This window comes from Carassius auratus, chromosome 4 (genome assembly GCF_003368295.1).
Source record: "Carassius auratus strain Wakin chromosome 4, ASM336829v1, whole genome shotgun sequence".
NCBI classification, from domain to species: Eukaryota; Metazoa; Chordata; class Actinopteri; order Cypriniformes; family Cyprinidae; genus Carassius; species Carassius auratus.
In genome coordinates, this window is record NC_039246.1 from 11,838,347 (window position 1) to 11,850,802 (window position 12,456).

General features: G+C 39.4%; 1 protein-coding gene across 7 annotated transcripts in view; it reads left to right on the forward strand.

Moving 5' to 3' along the window:
- Nucleotides 1–12,456, forward strand: part of LOC113058622 (forkhead box protein P2-like) — a 97,529-nt gene that overhangs the window by 47,549 nt on the left and 37,524 nt on the right. For all 7 annotated transcript variants that reach the window (XM_026226684.1, XM_026226721.1, XM_026226713.1 and 4 more), the window contains one exon: nt 10,058–10,147. In XM_026226684.1, coding sequence (XP_026082469.1) covers nt 10,058–10,147 — 90 coding nt within the window. The remainder of the gene's footprint in view (nt 1–10,057; nt 10,148–12,456) is intronic.

Sequence of the window (12,456 nt, forward strand, 5' to 3'; positions counted from 1 at the left end):
GGTTTGTTTACGGGAGCGAGTGTAGTCAGGCAGTTAGCCGGCTGATTATAGCAGATACATGGCATGTGAATACACAGAGCCGATGTGTTTGAGTGAACACGTATGTTTATCTGCGCATTGAATGCATCTTAATCGCCGCATGTCTAGGGGTATGTGTAACAATCCATAGCTCTTTGTAATCAGCCTGAAACCCTTAGAAGAGATCTGTCTCTTTCACTGAAACATTGACTGATAGGTGCCGTGTGTCAGGAGGGAAGATAACTCAACCCCAGCTCAGCTCACTCAAAAGGTCAGGAACACACTGTAATTGGAATATTCACAAGACAAACGCTACAGATCGCTGGCACACGTAGCCGGGAGGGCCCGGGGCCCCAGCGCTCCGTCAGCGAGGAGGATTGACGGAGATGCATTGGCCCACCACCAGCTAGATGTAACACTATTAACTCTGCTGATCTACAGCACAGCCCGACGCTCATTGAGATGGGCTGGGAAGATCCATCACCCAGGCTGAATGGACTAGAGGCCCACCGCAAACTAATGACAGTTGAACACTCAGGTAAATGGACTGAAAACAATAGTTTGTCTTCACCTGGAGTGGCTCGTGCTCTTGTAACCCGATTCCATTTTGTGGTGATCATTTTTCCTGCGCTATTGAAAAGCGATAATGTCAGAGCACCATTTTTGAGCTTCCTTCAGCACGTATTTTCCAGCTGGAGGAGAAACCGCATATTGTTTCACAACGTGCTGTCTGTGGTTAGTTGCACCATAATCAAGGGTTTGTGCTTTACATTAAAGGTCACAAAGGGGCCAATCGACCTTTGTGGGTAACAGTGTAAGAGCTCGCCGTGGACCACACATGCACACTCAGACACACTATTGACTTTTAGAGTGCTGCCAGGAGGGTGATCAGGCAATATATACAATTACCTAAATGAGGATATATCTCATACTTTTAGTTGAAGCTACCATACATACATACCCTAATATATGGCTAAAAAAAAATGGATTTGCATTTTTTTAACTTTCCTACCTGGAGTACATATGTGCGTTTGTATTTTCATCATGGTTGTGTGTACTGCTGTTGAGACCCTGCACAAACACTTCTTTTTTCAATGGGACTGAGAGATTGAGACTAAGAGAGAGGCTCTGTGCTATTATCTTTGCCTCTAGCTGTGTACTCCGCTATATGTGCTTCTTAATAAGTTCTTGTCAACAAACACTATGCAAACAAGTCCATTCGCTCAGCCTGACAAAGGCTCTGTGCTATTCTTTTCCTTCTTTTTCCTCCGGCCTCACTCTAAATGAAGTGTTGCATGTGCTCTCTCTCGCCCCTCAATGCAACATTTATAAAGAGGTATTCCTCCGACCGTGTGATGCTCAGTGGCGTGGAACTGTGAAAAAGAGATGGATCATAATCACTTGAAAAAGAAGCCAAGTGCATCGAGCACATGCTAGGAAGTGGGGACTCGGTCGCCGCTTCGCTCTTCCTTTATTTCCTTCCCTGACCTGCACTTGCTGGCACGTGTTGATGGTATAAGTGAAAAGCAGTCTTCATCCTTGATCGTGCCTCTGTAAGGAAGGCAGATAAAAGGCCCAGTAGAGTCACCTTATCTAAACCCAGATGATATACAGCAGTTGAAAGCAAGGTTTTACCAAAGCCTGCCGTTGAGAAGCAGGGAGAGATCGAATTTCATAAGTAAAGGAGCCAGACAGAGATGTGGAGAAACAAGGTCTGAGCTCCCAGAGAGATACAGAGGAGGAGAGGTGCTTGGTTTCAGAACTGATCTGTGATGCCTCTTTATGAAGCATCTTTAAAATTAACTGCATTAGATTATATGATACCAAATTGTAAGTTGTTACTGTGCAAACATTTTTATCACAAGTCTTGTCCACCAGTAAAAACTTTTAGAATCCAAAAGAAATAGTTAGTCAATAAGCGAATGTACATCTTAAAATATTAAAATATTTAAATATTACATATTTTAGTATTTACATCAAAATACTTTTAACATTTATAAATTAAATAACAATAGGCAAGTGAAATTAATTTACAGTCGGCAAATGAAATGTTGGCAGTGCAATTTGAAATCTTAGCTGGCCTAACTGAGCAAGCATAAAAATCCTTATTGTTGTACAGCACACCTTTCCCAAACAAGCATCATGAATAAAAGTACTGTACCATTTATGTTTGTAGCATAACATAGTTTAAAACTAGGCCTAGGAATCTTTCAAAAATCACTCTAAGCAACAGTAATAGTGATGCTCATCTTAGCAAAAGCATCAAATTAGAGTAGAAATGGTTTTTCTTGCTCTTTTCAGTACGTTTCTGGATTTCAATGGGATACAGATGTTGTTTTCAGTACGGGGCTCCTGCCGTCTAATTCCCTCCACAGGTTGCTGGCGATACTGTAAACTATTAAACTTGGTCCAGTGCAAAAGTGCAGCGCGGATTTGCGAGAAACATCCATAACGGTGTCTGCAGGAGGCGGGAAGCATATGAATGTTTGTGGTTGCAGTGAACGGAGGAAGCCGACTCTGTTTGGCCTGTTATTGCTGGCACTGTTTCCCCAATGAGGGCCATGCATTCACACACACACAGGCACACATTGCTGTTGTCTACACATACACACTCACCCTGATGGGCTGGACAGACTCGTGTTTTGTCTCCTTGCACTTGAAAAAATAAGTGTGAGGTTACACAATGAAGCAGATCTCTGTTTTCTCTCTCTCCCTCCCGTAAATGCCCGGCTTTCTGGGGTAGAAATGAGCGAATTCATCTCGAATTCACCAGGGAGGGCTGAGCTATGCCTCTGTGTTTACAGTGGCAGAAAGTTAATATAAATTTTCATCAGAAGGGGAAGTTTACACATATGATTCTATTTGTCCTTCATTATTAGCACCTGAGACTGGGCTGGGGAAGCATAATTGTCTACAGACACAGGCCAAATAGATGCAAGGGGAAGGCAAATAAGCACACCCCAAAATAATTTTATGGTTGTGTGTTACAATCCCTCTCCATGGGATCCTTAATCTAGAAAATCAATAAACAAGAAGCGAGCGAGGGAGACGGAGATATGAGGTGTGGAGCGAGGAAAGACGGGAACTGCTTACGAGCGATTGAGAGGAAAAAGCTGGAGAAGGAATGAAAGGAGAAAAAGAGAGAGCGCAGCTCACAGAAGCCCATTGTTCTGCCGGTTAGCTCGCGCTTGGCCCTGCAGCTGAGGAGCGTCTCCACGGACCGGCCCGCGAGCTGCACACACCGCTGATTTATTGAGTCATACATAAAAACACTCATTATTCCCACATCCTTTTCTCTTGTCTGAGAAGTATGGCTTTTGGCTGAGGAAAAACACTCTGTGTCTGTATCCACAATAACTGAGATCTCGCTCCCTTTCTCCATCTCGCTCACTCCCCTCTCCTCATTTTTTATTTGTGTCGGCTGCTGGAATGGATGCTGCAAGCACACGGCTCATCCTTACTGGACATGTTGCTGTTTTCCCACTTGAGTCCTTTTTAAAGAACTAAACTCAGACCACACAAGTCAAAGTCATTTATTTGTTACATATGCACATGGTGGATAGACAGAATTTTCCTTTAGCTAAAGCCAGAAAAGGAAGAAGAAAGTTGAAGACCAAAAGAAGCAACAGAACAAAGGGTGATGTATGTTATTTATAAGTAAATCAAAAAAATCCAAGTGAAAGTGGCAAGTTACTAATACTAACAACACATAAACAAACTAAAAAATAGCTAATTTTCCCTCTGAGTTTTTAAATATATTTTATTAATTTAATTCAATTTACTTGGAATGATTCTAATTACTTTTATTATTTTTGTTATTATTATTATTATTATTAATATTAGAAACAACAATAATTTCATCATTAAAAATACATAAAACTATTTGTTTTTTGTTGTTATTAAATGTAATTGTCATCATCAGTTTTCATCATGTCGATCTTTCTAATAATAAATTGAGTTTACTTAGTATTATTTTGTTTTATTACATTATTATTGTTATTAATTTGTATCAAGAATGCATTAAATAATAATCAAATTTTAGGTTATTATTATTAAAAGTAATTTTCATGATCAAAAATACATTAAAATATTATTACTATAAGTGTTGTAATATTAAATGGAGCTTGTTAATTACTTGAAAATGTTTGATGGTATTCAGAGCTTTCACATAAAAACTAAATTCAGTCCAAATTCAACATTTTCAGGTTGCTAGTTTGAACTTTGTTTGTCTCCATAGAGCTAGGTGCAGCTTCAGTCTTTGGAGCTCAACAAGCCCGACCAGCCTCTCTGATAAGCCCTGGTTCACCGTCGACTGGAGTGCTAACACAGATCACAGCTATGGATGACCTTTGATAAAAGGCGGTCTGTTCCGCCCTTGTCAGTCAGCCTCCTCACAACAGAGGTTGGGACATTGTCCACAGACTGACCTACTGCCGTTGTGTCCAAACGGACCTTTAACGTGTTCAGCTGTCATTCATACTGACATGCATGTGGTGCCCAACGTAGGACCACTGCAGGGCTGTTATGTCCTCAGTGCACGTCTTGTTTCTGAAATCCGTGCCTGGAGCGACGCTTTCTATTCATGAGTGGCCTGGCCCCTCATCAGACCCTTATGTCCTAAACACACTTACATAACAGATATGGTGTCAATATTTTGCTGTCAAGAGTGGGGCCCTATCTTTGCACAGACCGCACAGACCACCGGCCAATCAGCTCTGTTTGTTTGTTCAGCTTAAACTGTTTGTCCTTTGTTTTTCGTGGCAGCCGACTCCTGTTGGCTTGATAAGGGCTATGCTCTCTCGCTCTTTCTCTGTCTTGTTGTGCGTCTTTTCCATAAGCCGAGGGTTGATGTGCCCTCTGCGACTGCAGGCATGGAGATCTTCTGAAGCACAAAACTTCCAACGAAACACGTGTAGCATTCTAATCTAGAGTTGTTCAGATAAGCCTTGCGTTCCAAAAAAAAAAAAAAAAAAAAAAAAATATATATATATATATATATATATATATATGATTGAATTAAAGACATTTGCCAAAACAGCCCACCCTTGTGGACAAACAATTCAAAAATCCAGATTAATTCACCACGTTTCCCTTAGCTAGTTTTACACTGTAACAGTTGTTTGTCTCGTAATGCATTTGGTCACAGTTGCGACGGTAAAAGCTCTGTTCAAGTGCTGATCCTTGGGAACGAGGATGCGTTTTTAATGATGTGCTAAGCTGCGACTGGCTGCTAAAATTTTTCATGCTTGTTTTAGCGCCGGGAACATTGAGATGTATTCCTCATTACCCCTGTGTTAAGTCTTAACACAGACTGCCTGGTGAAAGGGGTGAGAGAGTTGACATATTGTTTCTTTCGCCTGTCTCTTTTTCTCTCCGGTGAGCTCCGCTCGGCTATTAACGTAGCTGAGAAACGCCTGTGTAAACATTCGTGTTTTTCCCCCAGTTTCGAATAATAGTGACCAGTATCGCCCCCTCCCCCCCCACCTCGCTTTCTGAAACCAATTACAGCTGATCCATTTGGGCAGAATGATATTTTCATAAGGATTGCCAAGCCCTTACAATCATGTGTTTGTGTGCGTGTCTTCCATGTGCTCTTCATTGTACTGAATGTGCAAGTTTGTTTCTTTCTGTTCTTTTTTTTCTCCCCCTCCCAGTCCTTAGAGATAGATATCAACATCAAATATGTTCCTGAGTGCCTTGTTATTTACGCTCCAGCCCGGGTTCTCCTTGAGCTCCTAGCTCTGAGGAATGTGATGCATTGTGCTGTTTATACAATGTGTGCATTAATGGATGGCAGCACGCATTTCTTCTACACAGCAACAAAACTTATAGGGTAAAGAAAAGCAAAGCAAAGCAAGCAGCTTTCAGCCGTCCAGCAAAACTTCAGTGGTTGCTTTGCTTTTGTTGAATCTGGAAAGCACCCAATATGCCTTTGTGTTGCATTCTGGGTATTTTCACACCAGGGTGAATATCAGCTGTATAATGCAGTGTTGTCACTAATAAGGAATGTTTTTGCAGCATTACAGGACAAGGACAGGTGAAGAATTCTGCTGGAAACATTTAAAGGAATATTTCAGCCAAAAAGTGGAAGTTCTGTCATCTTTTACTCACCCTCAGCCCATTATTCCAATCTTATGACTTTTTCATTCATATATATATATATATAAAAAAAAAAAACCATTTCTGGTCACTCTTCCATATAATGAACATGAAGGAGAACTGAGACTTCAGAAGGGCAAAAAAATATATAATTATAGTAGCCCATATGGCTCGTGTGGCTTATTGTTCTTTAATCATTAAGTTGCAAAAGTATGCAGTCTTATGGACTGTTTACCATAGTGTTCAGATCACTGAATTCAAGAACCAGATCAGTCCAAATGAATCTTATAGGCTGGTTTGGGAAGAGATTCAGTGAATCTGATTCATATGTTTATGAATTGGCTGTCTGTTTAGTCTGTTCTTTAAACAAGAATATAGAGTCATTTGGACTACATTATGAATTTATGGTGCTTTTTGGTCTTCTCAGGCCAGTTTTATGTAAAGAACAGACTGAAATATAACCCGATTCATTAACAAACAATTTAGATTCATTGAACCTGTTTACAAAACTAGTCTGAATGATTCATTCAAATGAGACTTATCTGATTCTGGAACTTTTATTGTTACTTTGCAGCTTACCAGTTTTCATTCACATTTGTTATATTGAAAAGTGGCCCAGAATAGTCTTTTAGAATACAATTTGTGTTTCACTAAAAACTGAATGAGTTCGGAATGAGGATGAGGAAGTAAAAAATCCCATGTTTTCTGGAGAACTATCCTTTTAACTGTTCTAAACAAATGTTTTTTCTAATATGCAAAGTGGAGTTGATTACATTCCCCCCCTTCCCAGAGTTCACATTCGTAATGGAAAAGCCATTAAACGTCTCCGCCCGTGTGCTGTGGGAAGCGGCACTCTCCTGACCTCTGCAGTGTATTGAATGACTTCTTTGACTTTGTCCTTTTATTAATCAGAGTACAGCGAGTCTGTATCGATCGGTGCGCGGATAAACATTTCCTCCTGTTAATTGTTGTGCCAAAGCCATTAGCCGACCACTAAAGCCACATGATCACAATCACCGCTTGGATGGGCGTGAAATCTCCCGCAATTTACAATCTCATCCACGCAGTCCTGCCAATAATGACTTTGCGAAGGAACTTATAACTCACTCATGCATCCTAAAGTACCATGAGGACCATCACTAATCGATAAATGCATCATTTAGAATGGAAAAATAAGGCCGGGTGATTTGCAGAAACTTTCTTAGTATACTACTTGATTAGTTCGCAAAACATAAATCCTTGTTTTTTTTTCCCCAAAACTTACAAGTAGGGCCTATGCCCCATTCAAACTGCAAGTACTTTTTAAGTAGATTCATGAACCTGTTTGCAAATTTTATCTAAATGATTAATTAAAATCCGACTTATGTTTCTATAACTTTTGTCACTTTGCAGCTTGCCAGTTCCCATTCACCTTTGTTATATTAAAAAAGGATAGTATTCTTCATAATTTTCAATCCATTCTTTACATAAAACTGGGTTCAGAAGACCAAAAGCATCATAAATGCATAAAAGAAGTCAACTTTAAATTGTTCTGTACAGAATAGAATGAACAGACAGCCAATTCATGAACAAATGAACCCGATTCATTGAATCTGTTCACAAAACTAATGTAAATGATTCATTCAAATTAAACTTATCTGATTCTGGAACATTTAGTGTCACATTGCAGCAATAAGTTACAACAAAGTTTGATTAAAATTGACTAAAAATATTAGTTTGCAAAATGTGAAATTTTGTTTTTTCCCCAAAACTTATCCAGTTAGATAAGTACGCCACATTCAAAGCACAAGAATCAGGTTGATTTCTGTTTGGTTTGTTCAAAGACAGGACAGGACAGGGAACTGATTTGAAGTAGTCCAGCTCTTCTCCACATCCTGGTGTCCCCTGAAGTATCAGACAACAGCTCTGTGTGTGTGTGTGCATCAGAGGAGACAGATCGATGCGGTTAGGACCCAGCGCCACTGTGTTGTTTGTTTACCAGGATCTTGGAGAGCCTGGCTCCTCACCGCACAGCCAGACAGACAGTGGCAGCTCCTCACCCTGTCTCTTCATAATTGATCAGGGGGATGGCTGCCTTCCCAGCGGGTTAAGACGTGGCAACTTTTCCCCCTATCTCTCTCTCTGTCTCTCTCTCCTTCTCTCCCCCTGTTTGCTCAGCATCTCAATGTACTAGTTCAAACATTGTTCTCACCAGCTGGCAGAGCAGTGCCATATGCACATCCTGTCAGGGCAGCTGTTGTCATGGATACTGGCAAGCACCAGGAAATAAAACAAGCCCTTGATTCTGCTGGAAGAAGTGTCACTCTTTATCTGAAGGAGATTTTTTTTTTTTTCGCGCCCCTCGACCTTCGCTCTCCTCTTCCCCGACAGATGAAACACCTGTGAAGTTATTGTGTTGTTTATATTGCTTTATTTATTTTGTTGCTTTCTTCTTGTGTCGGGGCGTTGAGGCCGTCTGTGGCAGTGTTCACAGAGTAGTTGTTCACTTCTGTCTACAGTCGATATACAACTCCTGGAAGTCTGGAAAGAGTTGCTGTCCTTTGAAGGTGTGCATTAGTATTACTGTAGATACATGAGGAACACTGTATGGTACATACTTTCAACAACCTGCCATCAGGCTTACACAAATATACTGTAACATGAAGAAAAAGGAGTGGATGTTTCCTTATGCAAAACTTAGTAAGATGTTAAGGGTGATTGTTATTGCTTTGGGAATGTGGTGGTTACTAAGGTGTTCTGAGGTGTTGTTTGAGCATTGATGTGGTCATGTGGCTGGGCTAGGACATTTCTAAGTGGTTTTGATAGGGCGGCCTTGGTTGTTGCTTATTGGTCAAATTTAAAAGAGCCTAGAGCATTCACTCATGCAATGTAAATGTATGTTTTCTTTTTCACTCATTTTTTCACCAATTCTTCAGTTTGATCCCCTATAAAAAAAAAAAAAAGTAATGGGTATCAATCTTGTTAGTAGCAAAAGGAGTCAGCCGATTATTGGCACCGATATTAAGAATTTTGTAGTTATCATATCGGTTACTTTCAAATCCGATTTGCTAATAAAATTATTTGAAAGCTTTTAAGGAAAGTTTTTTTTTCACAGTCCTTGTTATTCTTTTTTATTATACGTCTTATTTTTACACCAGACATACATATCGGTTCAAAATATCGGTTATTGGTCTACTTGATCTGTAATAATCGGTATCAGCATTAGCACAGAAAAACACATATCGGTCGACCCCTAGCATAAACAAGTAGAGTTACATTCTTTACTCATTAGTTTAATGTGTTATTAAGTTTAATAATTAGGGTTAAAGATTTGAACAAACCCTTAACATTAAGGATGAGCAATAGGAACGCTTGCCTTAGCAACCAAATATTCTTGTATTGTTGTATGACATTGGATAAGTAGGTATCTGGAGTGATTTGGTAGAGAAGGGCCAGCATCACCCATGTGCTCAGAGGCCCGGCTAATGCTCAGCTCCTTGTTAATTCACTCCTGAGGTAATCTGATGTTGATTTTGTCAACTTTAATTACAGCTTCTAGGAACACTTCACATCGCCTGCCTCTACTTCAAATTGATATTATGAATATGCAAATGGGCCGGTAATTTGCAGAGAAGTGGGTATTTCAGCTGAGCACACACTAGACAGGTCAATACCACTGACACTCTCTGTGTGTTTTTTCCCCTCTTGCTCTTCAGAGGTGCTAGACAAACTGTATTTATCTTTCATCACGGCTTCATGGATTATCATGAAAAATGTATATCTGAGAGATGCTTCATGGCTCATCAACAACAATGAATAGTGTAGTGGATGGAATGCGCCGGGTTGATGTCACCTTTCACAGTGTTTGATATTTGAGTGTGCTGGAGTTGAAGGGGAGGAAGAAGGATGGAAAAAAAAAACTAATTTTGCGTCCCTTTTTTCTCTTTTCTTTTCTTTGCAGGCCCTACAAGCAGCAAGGCAATTACTCCTACAGCAACCAGGCAGTGGCCTGAAATCTCCAAAGAACAACGACAAACAGCGTCCATTGCAGGTGAGCAGTTCCTCGCTAATCTCTTAAGTCCATCCATAATACATGGTGCTCTGGAAAAGATTTCCTCTGTTCCAGCTACTCTGTTTGATTTGGCAATGTAATTCTGGAGCTGTCAGTAAAATTGTTCAACCTGTCAGGCCTGCCCTTCTCCAAAAGAAACTAAACAAAATACCTCACACCTGAAACCTTTCTTTTGTTTACAGCTACATTACCCCCAGCTCACTGTCAGGCAACCTTGAAATCTCTGCTGTCAAAAGATATTGACATATTAAAGGAATATTCCATGCTCAACTGATAGAATTTGTTTCATATTCTTGATTAAAACAAAAAATAATACTGACTTGTTCATTGTCTTTAAAAAGGCATTAATCAAGGTTGCAGTGAAGCATTTACTATGGAAGTGAATGAGGCAATTTTTTGATGTGTAGCTTATAATTTTTATGTTGAAGTGTACTATTTGTGTTATAAAGCTGTCTAAACCATAATTTTTCCAAGTCATTTGAGAGATTTATGAGTTACATTAAAATGGCAACAAAGAAAAATTAGATATAACTTTACATAGAAGCTGTTAGTAATCTGTTTCTCACTCTGAAATCAAGATAACTCACATTGTTAATGTTTTGTGGTCTAAAAGTGAGTTTTAACATTTATAGATTTTGCCCCATTCGCTTCATCTGTAAGATTTTACAAAGTCAAAATTAAACAGGCTAAATGAAGAATAAAAAGCTTTTGGAAACTTTCTATTGGATTATTTACAATACAATTCCGCAGAAACCAAATAGCAGCTTTTCCTGGCTTCCTGTAGCATTGTGTATCCTAACTAGCTGTCATTTGTACCCCTCCAAGATAATTTGCCATTATTGATTCCAGCTGCGCCGCATTGCTGTTGTCGGTGATTTGGTAAAGGTCACAGCGGCATTGCACACGTCGCATCCCCTATTACCAAACCTGTTTACTTACCCACTGAGTGCCGATGTGTTATTTCTCTCACATACCCACAATACAAACGTGTCGCCTCAAATTATGTAAGCGCTTGACATCTGCCAGGCTACATATTTTTAGGTTTAAATTAAGTGTGAGAGAGAGCGCGCCCTCCTCACTGCTAATAAGTGCTATCAGCTAGCGGTGGTTTACCTCATTAATACCCCGTGCATTTAATTAAAGGAAGGGAAAATTGGCGCTAACCCTCGTCGTTAATATTTTCACAGAGTATAACAATGGCAACACCTTCTCCAAGAGTCTCACCCTTGTGTATCTAATTATGCGGAAGTTAAAGATTCGGTCCCTTTTGCTTTTAATATATTCAGGCCTGTTTGGGCAAATATGACTTTTGTATTTGAGAAAGTTTTTCCTTTTGTTTGATTATTTTTTGCCTTCTGTGCAAAGATATTAGTTGTAAAGGCAAAGCCTAGGTGGATGCACTTTCATGTATCTATTGTAGTTTCGCAGCCGTCTGTATACTCAGAGAATGGATTCCCGGCACACAGCGTGACTGCAAATTGCAGTGCGATACTTCCTGAGGAAGCCGAGTGATATTGGATGAGGAAGGTCTGTGATAACTGGTGGCCCATGACCGAGCCCCTGACTCTAATAACACCAGAGGATGGTAAATATTGAATATTTACATTTGCTTATACCATCCTTGCCTCATGTTAGCCATATGAATCAATATGAATCAGGGCTTGTTGAGTGCTGTCTTCAGGTGTAGTTAATCAATGCTGTTGAGTCTTTTTTTTTTTTTTTACTAACTTATTCAGTGCTCTTTTAAATATCTAAATATCTAGTTAACCTTTATTTCCCAAAAACTGTTTAAAGAAATATTTCATGCTCATTTACCCAATTAAGCTCAATCAACAATTTATTGATTACCCAAAAATTATTTTGACTCATCCCTACTTTTTCTTAAAAAAAAAAAAAAAAAAAAAAAAGGCTTAAAAAAATCAAGATTACGGTGATGTACGTACAATGGAAGTGAATGGGGCCCATTTCTGGAGCAGAAATTTGAAGCTTGTGATTTTACGAAAGCAATTCTTCTCTTAAAACTTGTTTTATTTGAGCTCTAAAGTTGTTTTAAATCTTAGTTTTTACAGTTGTTTTAGGGTTTATGGAGGTACATTGTCATAGCAACAGTTCTAAACATGGATTTAACTTAACACAGGTTAGAAAGCAGTTTTTCACACTAAAATAATGTTAACACACATCTTGTTCTCGACTTGTGGCTGTAATATTGAAACCATTTACATTGGTTCCATTCACCTCCAATGGAATATTCTTTTATATATCTTTTCTCTTTGATAGCTATTCTTTTA